The 16,500-nt window shown below is 24.6% G+C and overlaps 1 protein-coding gene across 2 annotated transcripts in view; it reads left to right on the forward strand.

The window, feature by feature from the left end:
• The window catches only part of LOC113548778 (prothoracicostatic peptides), a 31,357-nt gene extending 17,620 nt beyond the window's left edge, over nucleotides 1-13,737 (forward strand). The window contains exons 2-6 of one of the 2 annotated variants that reach the window (XR_003404901.1): nucleotides 7,184-7,322; nucleotides 8,390-8,647; nucleotides 8,849-8,998; nucleotides 11,450-11,542; nucleotides 13,507-13,737. Coding sequence is in view for 1 of the 2 variants with exons in the window: in XM_026949838.1 (XP_026805639.1) it covers nucleotides 7,203-7,322; nucleotides 8,390-8,647; nucleotides 8,849-8,990; nucleotides 11,450-11,542; nucleotides 13,507-13,553 (660 nt within the window). In the remaining variant the exon portion in view is untranslated. The remainder of the gene's footprint in view (nucleotides 1-7,183; nucleotides 7,323-8,389; nucleotides 8,648-8,848; nucleotides 8,999-11,449; nucleotides 11,543-13,506) is intronic. The other variant, XM_026949838.1, reaches the window with a different exon arrangement.
• The last annotated feature ends 2,763 nt before the right edge of the window (nucleotides 13,738-16,500 follow it).

Consider the following 16,500-nt stretch of genomic DNA (forward strand, 5'->3'; position numbering starts at 1 on the left):
ATGTTTAAAAATGGTAATTTGATAGTTCTAGCTAAATATAACATTACAATACAATATAACAGATGAATATTATTGATTAAGTTAACGTTCAACATCGATTGAAGAAAAATTGACAGAGACTACGCTGAACTTGTGTCATAATATTAAAATAAAAAATAATATACAGTGATATAAAGACGTATAGCCACATAGGTAATATAGGTGATGCAGTTTGGCTTATAAAACTATCATAATTATACTATGTAACTTATACGCCATATAAATTATATTCTAATGAATAATGATTAATGATGAATGATGATCATTACTTGCACGTATTTGCATATATACATTTAACTATTAACCTTTATGAAATACTGAATAGTAACCAAGCTTGGAACAATGCCAAAAAAAAAATAATTGTCAATTGAATCAAAATGTGTAAGTATATAATTAACGAATATCTCCTATATCACAAATTAAAAATGCTAAATTATATTTTTGTTTATTAGTTAAAAAAAAATATATATTATTGAAAAATGTACTGTAAATTAGTATCTTATATATATATTAAAAATAATATTTATTTAATTGTTTTTACAATAAAGAATCTAATTTATACTGCTTACATAAAATGTTATTATCTAGGTATATAATATTACATCGAATTTAAAAAAAAACCATACTGTTGAGTAGAAATTAAAATTTGACATTTACTAAACGAAATGAAACGAAACAACCATCCATTCCTTACTTAATAAAATTAATAGATTATTAATAGATAATAATTATAATTTTTACTCACTATTACATTGAATTTGTGTAAATAATTTTCGTATGAAATGATCAGAATCGTGAATAATAGATGAAAGACAATTCATTATAAACTGCACAACGGTTAACATTAATTATAATCATTTATCGTGGTTTATAAAAATGTCCATTTATTTCAACCCGACTAAACGGAATGACTACAAAAAAAAAAAAGTAAACGTTGTAAACACAAAATTCTCTTGCTATTTTAACAGATAAAAAAGTTTTTGAAAAAAAGAGACAAATTAAAATTAATTATTGAATTTATTGCAGAAAGTTTTTTAATTCTACTTTTACCTCTGAATTGAAAATGAAGGAATGTTTCAAAAAAATGTACATGAGTTATTTTCATTGTAATTATGTGTAATGTTATAATTACAATTATACAGCGGAAGGGTGTAAGTTGCAGTTGGTACGGAGTATAATGAAAAAGTTGCGAAATAATTCCACACAAACTCTAATTGGACGATGGGTACAACAAATTTTTCAATTAAGCTAGTATGCTCATTTTTAAATTAAAATCCTGGAGTATTTATTTTTGTCTGAATCACCGAAATCATAAAGTTAAAAAAATATATACCATACCAAATTAATGTGACAATGATTAGTTTCGGTGAAAATGAATAGACAAAAAAATGTTTTTAGTTTATACATTATTCTTGGCATATTGTAAACGTGTAAATAAGTTAAACCTATATTTTTTTCACAATCTAATAGCTTATATACATTATATAAATACAGAAACTGAAGTTATAACTTCTTTCTATCTCACGACATATAAATCTAGTATTATCATATATTTATGGACCTGATAAACAAATCAGCAAATAAGTAGTGACTTATACCTATCCGAACTCAGTGTTTTTAACTTAATGTAATTTAATTTAAGACAAATATAAGTTCAAATGCCAAGACTAAATTTAAATATATATATATATATAAAAAAAAAAACATTTTTATTTATGAGATAAATTGTGATTTGTAGAAAACAGTTATAATAAATAATAATGCTAAATCGTTTTCAAACTCTCGTTCTGTTTGCTTGTTTGAAGTACGTAATAATTATTCTTTTATTTTTTTTTTTTTTTTTTAAAAATAACGAAATTAATGTACCAATACTGTCACTTTAGTGAAGGTATCCGATACATTTATTAATCTTTCAGTTATTATTAATACAGCATTATTTTATTTATTTTCTTTCTAAATTACTCTGCGATTATCTCGGTTACGTTTTTATTTATTACCATGTAATTTCACACGATCCTTTTTTTTTTAATAAACATGATATTTTATAATAATTGTTCTCTCGGTACAGTTCGATTACTCTATCGTTTCAGATTTCCCATTAAACATTTTAAATATCATTATCCGTGATTGATTTTTATTTTTTATAAGCCAACACTACATATGTAAATAAATATCCAAATGCTATGCTTCCTGTTTAGTATTTATGTTTCTTTTGTATTCTACGTTTGTCCATATATTTATTATTTAACATTCTATGGACATACACTCTTATAGAGTTTCTGTAAATGATCAAACTTTTAAATTTACGGGTTGAGTGATTTTTCTCGTTTTTCCTAAACTTTTACTTATACATTAAAATTGGGACCTTTGCTATCAAACTTTATATTTACCTAACTTTTAAGTTATATCTGTATACTATAGATACTTTTCCAAAAAAAAAAAAAAAACAATTTAAATTACAATATAAAACTCAAATGATTAAAATGTCAACACATTTATGTATGTATAGTTTTTCAAATAATATATTGAAATATTGGTATTTATCACAATAACTAATATAGCAACATATTACATATTATAATACATAATATAATATTATGCCTATATTATAACTATAATTAATTACACGTTATACGCATGTATTACCATATACTGACAGTTAATCATAATTTTGTAAAACCAATTGTACAGATTCATTTATTTTGAGATACTTATAAAGAACATAATATGACAGAATACTCAAACAAAAAAACTACCGACCTTAAAATTATACATAACAACATAACAACTATAGTATCTAACCATTAAACACGATTGCTTGACATAATTACGTCCAAAGGTATAATTCACAGTTCTTGCTATCGCTTTTATTTTTTAGAAAGGTTAATATCATATAAATCTTATTAACTAATTAAAAATCACGTTACACAATCTATCATGCACTAATAATTTATAAATGCAATTACGAATATTTTAAATTTTATTTATATTACATACTAGATGCTTATGTTATAATATGCGAAGCTATGCAAATTGAGTTTATAATAATTAACTTGATTACATTTTGAAACACCATTATTTATTATGTAATTACTTATATTCATATAAGGGGATATTGGATTATACATTGATAGTCATAATAGATATAAGATTTTTATTATTGTTGTATAAATATATTGAATGCAATGGGCAATAATATCTGACTTGATAAATGAATCAACGGTCACTGTACCTACCTACTATTTTCAACGCACAGTTGCAATGTTGCACAATTCCCGACATGATGCATTATTTAAATAATTATTATCACATTTTATTCTATAATATAAGGAAACAATGACAAAAAAATCAACATTTCTATGATTGCATCACTTAACTTCACACGGACGTTATATTTTTACAATAATTTAATTTTGATTGTTTTATTAGTTATCTGTAATGATCAAAGCGTAACTATATATTACTCAAATAAACCGCAATTATTAACACAGTTATGAAAAAAAAAGATAAATAAATAAATAAGAATACCATGTTGAATATCTCAAAAATTCTATATTTCTAGTGTATACATTATAAATGACAAATAATGTTTACTATCGAAATCAAACGTACGTAGTACCTGACGTAATTTATCAAAAGAAAACAGAAAAAAAGTAGGAAAATCACAACGTCATGAGTTACAAAATAAGGAACGTGCACAGTATTATTTTTTCGTGTAATATGTTACGTGGAAAAGTTCTCAAGCGCATGTGAACTTTTTTTTATACGTCAGCCAATATAAGCGCATTCATCACTGCAAGCGGTTTGCATCATTTTCGCATTACGCACACCCCCACTCACCTACTCGTCATCGATCTTTCAGACGCGGTCCCGCCGACACTTGCAGGCCCGCACGCACGTTGCTCAATACTGCAGAGATTTAATAATTATTATCAATTTACATTACGTACGAGATGTTACTTTTTATGATTATTATTATTATTTTTTTTTTTTTTTTGTCGACTGCTGAAGAGATAGTGTCTCTACAATACAGATGACCCATATGGTGAGCAAACGCGGGAAACAGGTTACGCGGGACGCTAATTTACCGATGCATTTCACTTTCCCTACTACTTTGCCGTATAATTTACCATAATAATATAATGTGTTCTTAAATTGTTGTTTACCGCTGAATTATGCTAAACTATGTTTATATGTTTAAACCGTGAATTGTATAGATAAATTACGTTTTACATACTTTTCTTATTTTTTTCGTATGCATGTAAAAAAATGCACAAAATAATAAAACATTTATGAGAAATAATACCAATTACTATTTAATGTTATTATATTTATTTGAAAAAACCGACAAAATAATATAACATTGAACAGTAATTCCGGTGGTGTGTTATAATAGTTCTTTGTTGTTGTGTATTTTTATAATGTACCTATCTATACAGACTACAGTATATTATTGTCGAATGTCAAGTAAACAAATGCCAGTATAAGATGCAATGTTATTTTATGGCGTTTATAGATAAATGTAAAAGTGCTATACGATAACATTTTATTTTGTTTAAACCACTAATATTTACTAAAAATAAACGATACATAATGTTTGTATAATTACTTAATAAGCATGTATAACTGCAATGTTATGGTTGGGGTACTGTAACAGGTCCAGCCATTAACCGTAGTTAAATATTAATATTATAAACCCGGATGAAAATATTAAAACTCATCTGTCAGTAGGGGAAAATAGGAGACGGAGCGCCTATGACCTTTTTTTAATTATTAGATTATTTTTATTTGCATTTATTAACATAATATTATTTAGACATAATTTAATATTTATTGTATTCGATTAGACGAATTAAAATAAACTATATATTACATTGGCATAGTATTTAGTAAAACAGAAGGAAACACAATTTATTATTCACTAAAAACAGAAAGACGTAGTCTAGGTATAATGTAAAATGAGCGTTGCATTTATGGAAAGCAAAATGTTCAAGGCTAAAAACTTTCCCAAATACTGGAAAAGGTAGATACTATTTAACTTTGTAACACTGATATATTTCCCAACATATTATATTAGTTGTTGAAAATACTTTACACATTTCTTATGTCAATGGTTAAACCTAAACGGATATGTTTTCTTGTTTTAAAATATTGAAAACTATTTAAGAAATACCATGAGAAAATTAAATATTTCTTGTTCAGATTTAATGAGTAAAAGTTTAGTAGATAATTTTAATTTTGTACAAACTACTATGTACTTTAAATAATTCTTACTAATGATGGTCAACTGTTCATTAAGTAGATATTTAAATTTTAAATTGTGCTACTGTGTGTTCATGTTTATATAAAACCATCTCAATGCATTTACCAGGATAGCAATACAAAAATAAATATTTAAAACTTTGGATGAAATATTAGTTGAGTTGGAAAAAGAAATTAGATAAATAATTACTATGAATTAGACTACAAAATATGATCACAATTCTTTCAGTTTTAAAGTTTTCTTTTTTACTTTAAAGCGATGCTGTATGATAATAAATTATATTACAAAGTAGGAATTTAAATGTATATTTTGTGTTGTATACTTATGTAAAAACTTACAGTTGGATTGTGCGATATAGTTATATTATACTGATGATATAATAAACTTATATAATACCATCGGTTCTTTTTCCATAAATAATTTTATAATCGTTAGCCATGAGAAAATCATGGGTAGATACACGCCCCCGCAGTGATTGACATTGTATGACAGGATAGCCCTTCGTGTTTATACAAATGTCAACTATTTGAGACAAAAATAACGTAGATAAACATTAAACAACAATGAGAATTTCATTATTGTGTGAATGGTTTGATAAAAAAAAAAAACAAAACCGGACATCAAGAAAATGTAACCTAAGTAAACCAATGTAATTATCGTAATTCATAATCATCAAACAGCAAAAGAATTTTACTAGTTTGTAAAATGATGTTAAATATGATATAACCTTTTAGTAGGTAGTATAATAACCTACCTTTTAAATTTTAAATTTTATAATATCATTAGACTATATTGAAACAATATATGACCTATGTATATTATTTACTTTAGTAAAGCAATAATAATTAAAATCGATTGTAAATAAGTATAAAATATAAATAAGTCATATTATTTACATTTATTCAACGACTGTGTATTTGTATGCCTAAAAAAATAGTCATAAGTCAAAAAGTAATAATCAATAAAAATAAATAATCCAGTTTTATGTTTTCTTTATGCAAAACATATCTACCTACCTATATTATTTATTCTAAATGGCCTATTTAATTTAAATGAAAACATTTTTCTAGAGTTTGAATGTAATCATATTTATACCGATATGTTCAGTTAATTGATGATTAACTCAGACAACATTTGAAATTATTATAATATTATACGTGCAACTTTTTTAATACCTAGTAAAGATTTCTTCCTGGAAAAATTATTAACACGGTTATCAATATAAGGAGATTGGACATACGATAAGAATAGTATTATAAGCGTCGTGATTAACATATTAATGAGGTTTTTTTATTTGCTGATTGCCCGATTATGATAATGTTTAGTAGTTATTTTTTATGTTCAATATGATTCACTTCAATCAATAAATTCAGAAAACTTATTTTAAAAATCTAATGTTTAGCTAAAAAAATATAAGTAAATGTAATATACCTGATAAAAAAAAAAAAAAAAAATGAACATTTAATCTAAGATTTTGTAATAATAAACCTTTAAAAACATTTAAAATTTAATTTAAAATATAATAAGTTTTTTTTTAAAGCTATATAAATAAAACCCATTTAATTATGCAACATTTTACTTAAATAAAATAGTAATTATAATATATAATGTCTTTTAGACATTTCTAATATTAGTTTTTATTAATGAAAATATTTATATAGACATTGTATTTTGTATAGTGATAATAAAATAATATAAAGTACCGTTTGTTTTTATATGAAATGAATTATAAATAACTATAATATAATAATATTATGTTTTGAGTATTTAATCATTTAAATAATTGTGTAGGATTCGTATAATTTACTTTTAGCTGGAATATAATGCTCATAAATCATAACTATCACCAGTGAGAAATATTATTGTATTTCTTTGTTTTAGGATTAACTTAAGTGGCGGAATGCAGAATGTTTTAGGGAGGATAGCGGCCACATTGGTTATTTTATGTCCAGTAATTGTCTTTTCAATACCGGAGTCTGCTATTCAAGCGTCATCAATCAAATCAAGTCAATCTGAACAAGTAAATAAATATTATTTTGAATTGATCCATATTTATACATAATAAAAATAAAATTAACTTTTTTCACCTAATATCTTCACGTGCGAATCAATACTGAAAGCGTTCGCCGACCGTACGAGCACGTGGGCCATTAAATAGTATACAATATTATGATACCACTATCGTATTGAATTAAATAATTCGCAGTTTTTTTCAAAACTAGAAAAATATTAAAAATCAGGAGATTAATGAAATTAAATTGTTGAAACGTCAATATTTTTATAAAAATGAATTCTACAAAATGGTTATCTTCAATATTTTGAAAATAATTAAATAAAAAAATATATTTTTAACTTTTTACTAAAACATTAAAATAAATGAAAACATGAAATATTAGGAGTTCTCGTCCCTGTGAATCTTATTAAAAACCCAGAATTATGATATCACCATTATTTTAGGAGATATCGCTATGGATAAATCCTCACGGGACACTGTATACATACGTGAATATTCACGGAAGCCACTTTTAAGTATACTTACAGAATAAATACAAATATCATTAGTTATAAATAGAAGTGATGTATCTCGTTTTATTACACATTAAATTCTGACAAACAAAATCATATTATATCTAAATATGTCTATGATTAAAGTATAATAGTGAGTAAATGAAGTAAATATAATGTATAATGTTTACTTTATACTTTTTAGGTATAGTCCTTCTAAATATATTTAATTTTTTTTAATACATTTAGGTACAAAAATTAATTAAACATGTTATTTTTACTTTTATTAAAAAAAATGTATTTCTATATTCCAACGTAATAGTACACTCTATATTTATTAAATATACTTACGTAGTCTTGGTTTTTTTTTTAATTACAAAATATTTGCATTATAATTCTTTTACTTTAATATTTTATAAACTTTGTATACGTATTTACAAATACAACAATAAAAGTTAAATAATATTCAAATAATTATTAATTATAGTACTACATATATTTTAAACATTTTAGTGATCAGCTCTATATTTTAATGACATACTTATACCAAATTATAATATACGTTTAAATTACCATATATAGGATAACTCGGACTATACGAGATCTTTTGACGAAGATCAAGAGGAAAAACGGGCATGGCGAGATTTGCAGACGGCTGGTTGGGGCAAACGTGGTTGGCAAAATTTAAAAACCACGTGGGGAAAACGGGCACAGGACTGGCAGAACTTGCACTCATCGTGGGGCAAGAGGCAGGGCTGGCAAAAGTTACACGGTGGATGGGGAAAACGCGGATGGAAAGATATGCAGTCTGGGGGCTGGGGAAAGAGGTTTAAGGATCAGGTACGTGGATTTTGGTACTTACGCGTAAACCATCGAACAGAGTTTTATGATTTACGGCGTATTTTTGTAGTACTGCACTTTTATATATTATAGTTGATGTCAATAATTATTTAAATGTTCATCCTGCGCATAGAGATAATAATACAATATAAGTATATTCTAATATAATTAATATCATACATAATTTTTATCATGATATAGCCTAGCAGTGATCAATTGTCTCAGTTTGACGAATATTTAGACAAATACGAAGACGAAAATCCTAATGAAGCAGAAAAACGATCATGGGACAATTTTCAAGGATCTTGGGGCAAGAGAGCAGCTGATTGGACAAGCTTTAGAGGTAAGCCGGTAAGCTAAACATTTTATTTAATTTAGTTTAAGACGGTTTTTTATTTTTGATATGCAAAACGTTGTAATTAACGATAAATATCAATTGATCTGTTAAGGTTTGCCTTTATTAATTATTTATTTAATATATAATCTATTGACTCATTTGACTCTTTGAAATAAAAAATCTTTTAAGCAATAATTGGTATTTTTGATTTAATTATTCTTGTTATTTGTGTGTTATCAAAATGAACATTACAGTATATTATACACACTATAATAATATAAAGGCTTTTATACATAATAACACAAATATGCTTGAAAGATTTTTTATTTGCAAAACCAACCAATATTTTAATCTTACTACTTATTGAGAATTATTTTTATTTTCAAATACAAATACATATTTTTCAAATTTGTTAGTCATTGAATATACAAATACAATTAAAAATAAGTCAATTGTACGTGTTTCTCAAGAATTTATATTTATTAATCAGCATGGCTTAAGTATACAACCGTTAAAATGTTTCCCAAATACTAAGTAGTTCCTAAGGAGATTCCTATGAGCTTCTTGAGTGAGACATTGGAGATTCTTTCTTCGAGTATTCCTATTAGGAAAAAAATAACAAAACTGTCTACTAAATTGTACTATAAAGATGGTAAGATTTACAGTAAAATATAGTTATATATATATAATTAATAATTAATTAGGTTACAAGAAAAGCTAAATTATTATATTTATGAAGTTATAACTTCTTTTTTTTTCATTGAATATAATATTTACTTATATAATAAAATATATTATTATAACAATAGCTTTTGATACATGGTTTCTGAATTGGAGATAATTAGAAGCTCCATTAATACGGAATTACCAGAAGGCTCCAGCTGGAAGCATACAGGAAAATTATCCTTGGATTAGCTTTTCTATTAGAATTGAAGACTGAAATATACTATAAGTGATGTTTTAAGTTAAAAGGATTACTATAATCTACATTTAAACAAAAGCATCGTTTAGCATTTAAATCCTTCGTGTTAAAATTATAGTTATTAAAATATTAGGTTATATTCTATTAACATTATGTGCTTATGCAAAACCATGTGAAATGTGTTTATAAATAATTTTATACCCTAAATTTTACATTTCAATATTACACAATTATATACATACGACCAAATTATTATTTCCTATTTCATCGCATTAGTATATTATTATTATAATATAATTGAACCAAAACCTTTTATTTTTATAATATTTTTTAAAGATAAAAAGATAAATTCCGAAAAAAAATTACATAAAATATGTATTTGTATTAAATTAATTTGTTACCCACTTAGATAGATTTTTAAACAAATAAACCAATAACAATTAATGTTAGAAATATTTCGTGTTATTGATAGAATAAAAAATGTTTAGTAAATATACACTTACTTTACTTAAACAGTTTACATGGCAATGACTTGAGTGTTATAATATAGTTTGTAAAAATTATATTTTTCAATTACCTAATAATTAATAATTATTCAGTCGATTAGTTATAGATAATTAAAACGTTATTAATTTTATTGTTACATTACATTATATAAGTAGTTTAATATTTTGAAAATATATTATTTAACATAACAATCCTTTAAGTCATTATGTATGCAATAATTATTACGGCGCAATAATTTAATGCACGTAAGAAGGGCAGCTGCTCTAAATGGCAAAATATTCATAGCATATAGGCGGTAATATAGGTAAACAAGATTATACTTTTGGTTATTATTCATTATAATATATAATAACACCTTAACATGGGGATTTTAATATACATGGACGTTTTAGCCATGAGGGATGTATAAATATTCAAACTTGACTCTTAATAATGTTAATAAAATCTTAGTTATGCTATGGTGTTACAATATAGTTACAAGTATCTAATTTAAACTTTAAACATATCATAACATATATTTAATTTCAGTCTAATGTTGTTAGATTAAAACTATATTCATTTTTATTGAGACATATTTATTTTAAATTTTATAGGTCTATACGATAAAAAATTTATTTTATTTTATAAATTATTATAATATCTTAAAAAAATATATATATTTGGCAATTCCATATGAATTTATTTTATTTTGAAATCGTTTTACTAATTTTTTTTTAAATAATTTATTATTTCTTTTATATGTTTAAATAAAATCCTAACTCAATATTTATTAATTCTATACAATAGTATGATGATGTAATATGTAGAAATATGTTATGTTTTTCAATTTGTATAATATATAATTTTAAATTATAAGTACTTATACTGGCTGTGGTCGCTAACGGCGGGCAACTTATCAACACTATTCTATTTTAATGTGTTGCAAGTATAAGATGAATAGATTAAACTCCTTGTGCTGAAGTTTATTATGCGCATGTATATTGTAAATAAAAAAAATGAATAAATAATAATAATAAAATACTTGGTGTGCAAACAGGTTCATGGGGGAAAAGAAATCCCGTGGACTACATGAACGAGTATTCAGGATATGGAGACAACGATAATTACAAAGCTTATATTTTTCCGCCAGGTAAATTATGTTTAAATTGAATACTTAATATATACTATTCGTTTACAATATGGGTTCGTAGAGGATTGTTACGCTTGTAATTTGAATTGAAAATATGTGCTAAGCACCTGTTATTATGTATAGTCATTCACAACAGGTGTATATTACTTTGTTAACGATTAAAGTCATATATAACGGTTTTGGAATAAAATTTTTTAACAGTTATTCAATAAATATCATCATGTATACAATAAATAATAAACGTCCAGTATAATTAGATATTATTGTATCAGTGAAAATAATTGCTTAATTTAAAATTAAAATAATAATATTATAACTAGGTAATTAAAAAAATATATTAATTGTTACGTTGCATTAAAATTTAACTTGAAAAACGATAAACTTAAAATAAAAAATAAAAATAAATATCTTGAATATTTTTGAATGTTTTAAAAATAAAAAAATTGTATGTTTATTCATTTTTGGGTAAAATGAATGCTGCAAATATTTTATTTTATTCGTAATTCAATTTCTGTAGAAATTAATTAGTGGAGATAAATGGTACTTTAAAAAGCTCATTTATGGAATTACCCAATAGTTTTCTAGAAAATACGAAAACTAGTGGCTTGAAAAGTGTTTGGCAAATTTAGATTTGATTCCCGATTGGGAACAAAACTTTTTACATGTTATTTCATACTTGAAACGTTGACGTTAGACTTAATACAGAAATTTCCAATTTTAATTCCAAATATCCTATGAAATTTAACCATATAGCATGGTATTTATTTATTGAAATTCAACTATACAATACACTATATCTAAATTTATGTTTACATTTACAATTTTATATCGGTATAAGCATTAAGCAAGTTTGTGGTGAGACTAGGGAGTTCATAGTCTAATTTTTTATTAAATTATACATACCTATGTTTATCTATACATACTACTGAATAATAATAATAACGAGACATTAGAAAATCAATAATATCTTTGAAAACAACACAAATTGGCATGACTTTTTTTTTTAATTACGACGACGTTTTTTATTTGAAAGAATAATGAAATAACTGTAATTTCTAAACGATGTTCTATTTCAATTTATATAGGATTCTTATCCGTGATAATTTTACCTCGATTTTAATCTATTTTATGACATTTTTAAATTTAAATTTATCAATTTTACAATGACAGTAATTTTAAATTTAATTTTAGAAAAATTCATATGATTTGTGGTTTTATGGTCTATGGTTTTTCTCATTTTTAAGTCATATTTCATTATTATTTCAGACTACCCGTATATTATGTCTTCTTGATATTTTCTCTAACCACTTTAATTCCAACTTATCACAATTGAGTGCGCATCATAAAACCTTTAGTCTATCAGCCCTACAACGAAGGCCCTACACATGCAGTTCCTATAATGATGATTCATATATTATTATGTCATCGTATGAAATCAGAATACACAATTTCATCGTTTCTCCCCGAAATTTCTATAAACGTTTTCCACAAAGATTTTCACTTTCAATATTCTGGAAAATATAGTGTTAGTGGGGTGTAACTCACTCATTCACGATCCCGCATCAACCAAAAACATGATCTTCCTTGCTCACTTTTTACTAGGCACAAGTTATTAGCGTAATCAAGGGGAATAATAATTATTAATTACTTATACTTAGGTACCAATTAATGACACCACAATCTTGTCAACTTAATTTATTTATAGACTTGATAACATAACTTAAATTTCGCTTTGTTTTACTTCTACAAAATTCACTCGTCATCTCCCTTTACCGTTTCCTAGACGAACCACACGACGCCCATCAATTCATGTTGTTTCTCTTGTATATATTATATGGACTCAAAAAACCTTGTTGTATTTTATGCTCACCGCAATAAATTACCATCATGTTAAAATATAATAATAGTTTAACAATAATATTTATTTAACATAAGCATTGATTATTATATCTTTTATATTTCAGGTTACAATAGTTATTTACCCAACTTCCAAGCGGAATACGAAAAATGAGACGTAAATTCTCAATTTTTGAAAGTACTACCACAAAAAAAAAATATTAACTTTTAGCCCTAAATTTACAGACTATGTACTATTACATCAGATTGTGAAATAAAATTAATATATTATGTACCCATGCCTCCGTAATAATATTATTACATTCAAGTAATCAATTAAAAATATTTTTGTGCATTTATATATACTGATTTTTTTTTTGTTCAGGTAAATATTAAATATTAATAACCAAAATTATATTTATTTATTTTTTATCTTATGAACAAAAATTATGTTTCCTCGTTCATAATTTGAGCTAATTTAGGTTTAAATTATACAATATGTTTATATGTATAAGGTATTAACCTATTATATACATAATTATGCATATTCTAATAAATGCATTAAAAAAGAATAATACAAAAGGTGAATAACAATTATTCAAACGTAAATTTTTATAGACTCGAAACAGTTATATTAATCAGTTATAACTTAAAATTAACTTACGAACTTATATAGAAGATTGAAATTGCAGATGTCTTTATTCAAATATGAATAAAATGAAGACCATTATTAGACTATAAAAATTAAATATAGCAAAATATGCTCAAAATCACGGTCACATAAAAGTAAATATAAATAATATAAATAACTCTAAATTAAACAAATTATTAACTTACAAATGTATTTTATGAATATAATACACTTAACAAAAAATGTGCGCAGTTAGAATATTTGAAGTATATAACGAATATTTAATATTAATCAAATTAATTATACTTAAAAAGAGTTATGAAATAAACATTAACATTTCTAGTATTCGAGTATGAAATTACAATTGCTTTTAGATTTTGTTTAAACTCGTGCGGTTAATTAATATTAGTTAAATAGACACCTTGTAAATCTTGTTAAATTTAAACATTAGCTACTTTTACTAATGTTAATTTCCGCTTCTATTAATGGTTTATTACGTTTAATTATTTTAGCCCGTTCAAAGTCTGCTATCTATGTAATTATTTCTTATTATTATTATATAACATTAAGATGTAAAATACCATCAATTATCAAACAACAAAATCAAAAACCATGACTAAGGCTAATACGACGTTTTAGATTTTTATTTTTCAGTTAAATTCCTGTGTATAAAATTAAAATAATTTATACTTAAAAATCAATTAACTTGCTAACCAGGTAAAACGTGTTTTTAAATTTGTGAAAAACAACATGTCAACGGTAAAATAGGTTAAGTTTAGGTGGAATTCATAACCCTGCGAGTATTCAATTCTTAAATGTCAACAATAGAAAAATATACATTTTATCCCCCCCCCCAAAAAAAAAAACTTGTCAGTACATAAAGTACTTGCACATATAAATGCAACTCCGTCCCCCATACAAAAACAATGTTATAATTGTTCACTGTAGCGTATCCGTATGATTTCCGTTCATACATCGTTGAATTTCTTGGTATCAACTACCAGAATAAAACATCTGTTTAACCTTAAAAGTTGTATAATAATAAATTTAAGATTTGTAAGTAAAAACACAGTAGTGTATGTCGCAAATAAATTCATAACATATCTATGTACAAATACAAAATAAAGTATTCAACTGATGATACACAACCTAACTATAATGTAAGTATATTTATATTCATATTTAATATTTAGATATTTAAATTTAAATTTTTACGTCCAACCATGTCTATCATTATTAACAACTATGTTTTGTTAATTTAAAATTTATATATTATTATTATTATCTCTCTCTAAAATAGTTATCCATTATTTTCATTCCACAACAACATTATTATTTTCTTTTAACCGTATCATTATTATAAAATAATACCTTGTAATAACATGTAATATGTTGACACATTGAAAGTTTAAATAAATAAAAAAAAATTTTAATTTAAAAAAAATAATTCTTTAGAACTTATAAATTAATGGCAACAAAAAAATAAATAAACGCAAATATACATTTTGAGTTCAAACTAAACAATAATAATATGTCTAATACCTACGTCCTTTTCAAATATAATACTACAGCAAATATTAAACAAATCATGAATAAATTGTTGCTAATCAAGATAATAATAATATTTTACTTTACAACTATTATATCAAATTAATTTATTCATTTCCGTTAGAGAAATACAACATCCCAATTTAAAAATTAACTTAATTTTTATTTCAATGACATTTAATATTTCGTTATACACTTTGAAATTTTAAGTAAATTCGCAATAAGTGAAAAATAGCTAATGCAAGCTAATGAAATTTTATTTTATTTTTGTAAGAGTGCATGACAAGGTGCATGACCTTAAACATTGTGTAGATGTGTGGACATTTAGCCTACTAGTTTTTAAAATAATGATTACGTTCTTAATTATTAATAAATCATCTCTAAAAATCGCCAAATGTTATACTATTTTTGTGTGATACAGAATCGGAATAACCTTTAAAACTTTAATACACTTAACAAATATTAAACAACCATTTGGTTATAATTGTTTGATTTTATTTCAATCCTAAAACTGAGTATTTCGTATAAACCAGCTATCTGTCCCAACTCGGCTGTCGTCGAAGTGAATATAATAGGTATATGCAGCCAATCTTATAATTATAAACCAACTAGGATTTAAACACAAAAACACGCATTTTTTACGCTTTTTGTTACGAAAAATACACGATAAAACTAGTTGGACACCGTCATAAATGCATCTCGTCTATTAAAACTGTCAGTGTAATAAATATATATTGTGTTTTAAAACAAGAAAAGTAAGGGCAAAAAAAATCTCCATCAACACAATGTTAAATATCATCACATTTTTGCAATTATATTATATATTTATGTATATTATTCTTTAATACCTTCTAACAATTTTTTTGGGCCAAAAGACTCCAAAGACCAATGACCAATGATGTTTATAAAGACTACATCACATAAATTTAAATTGTATGATTTT

Source organism: Rhopalosiphum maidis, chromosome 1 (assembly GCF_003676215.2).
Source record: "Rhopalosiphum maidis isolate BTI-1 chromosome 1, ASM367621v3, whole genome shotgun sequence".
Classification (NCBI taxonomy): domain Eukaryota; kingdom Metazoa; phylum Arthropoda; class Insecta; order Hemiptera; family Aphididae; genus Rhopalosiphum; species Rhopalosiphum maidis.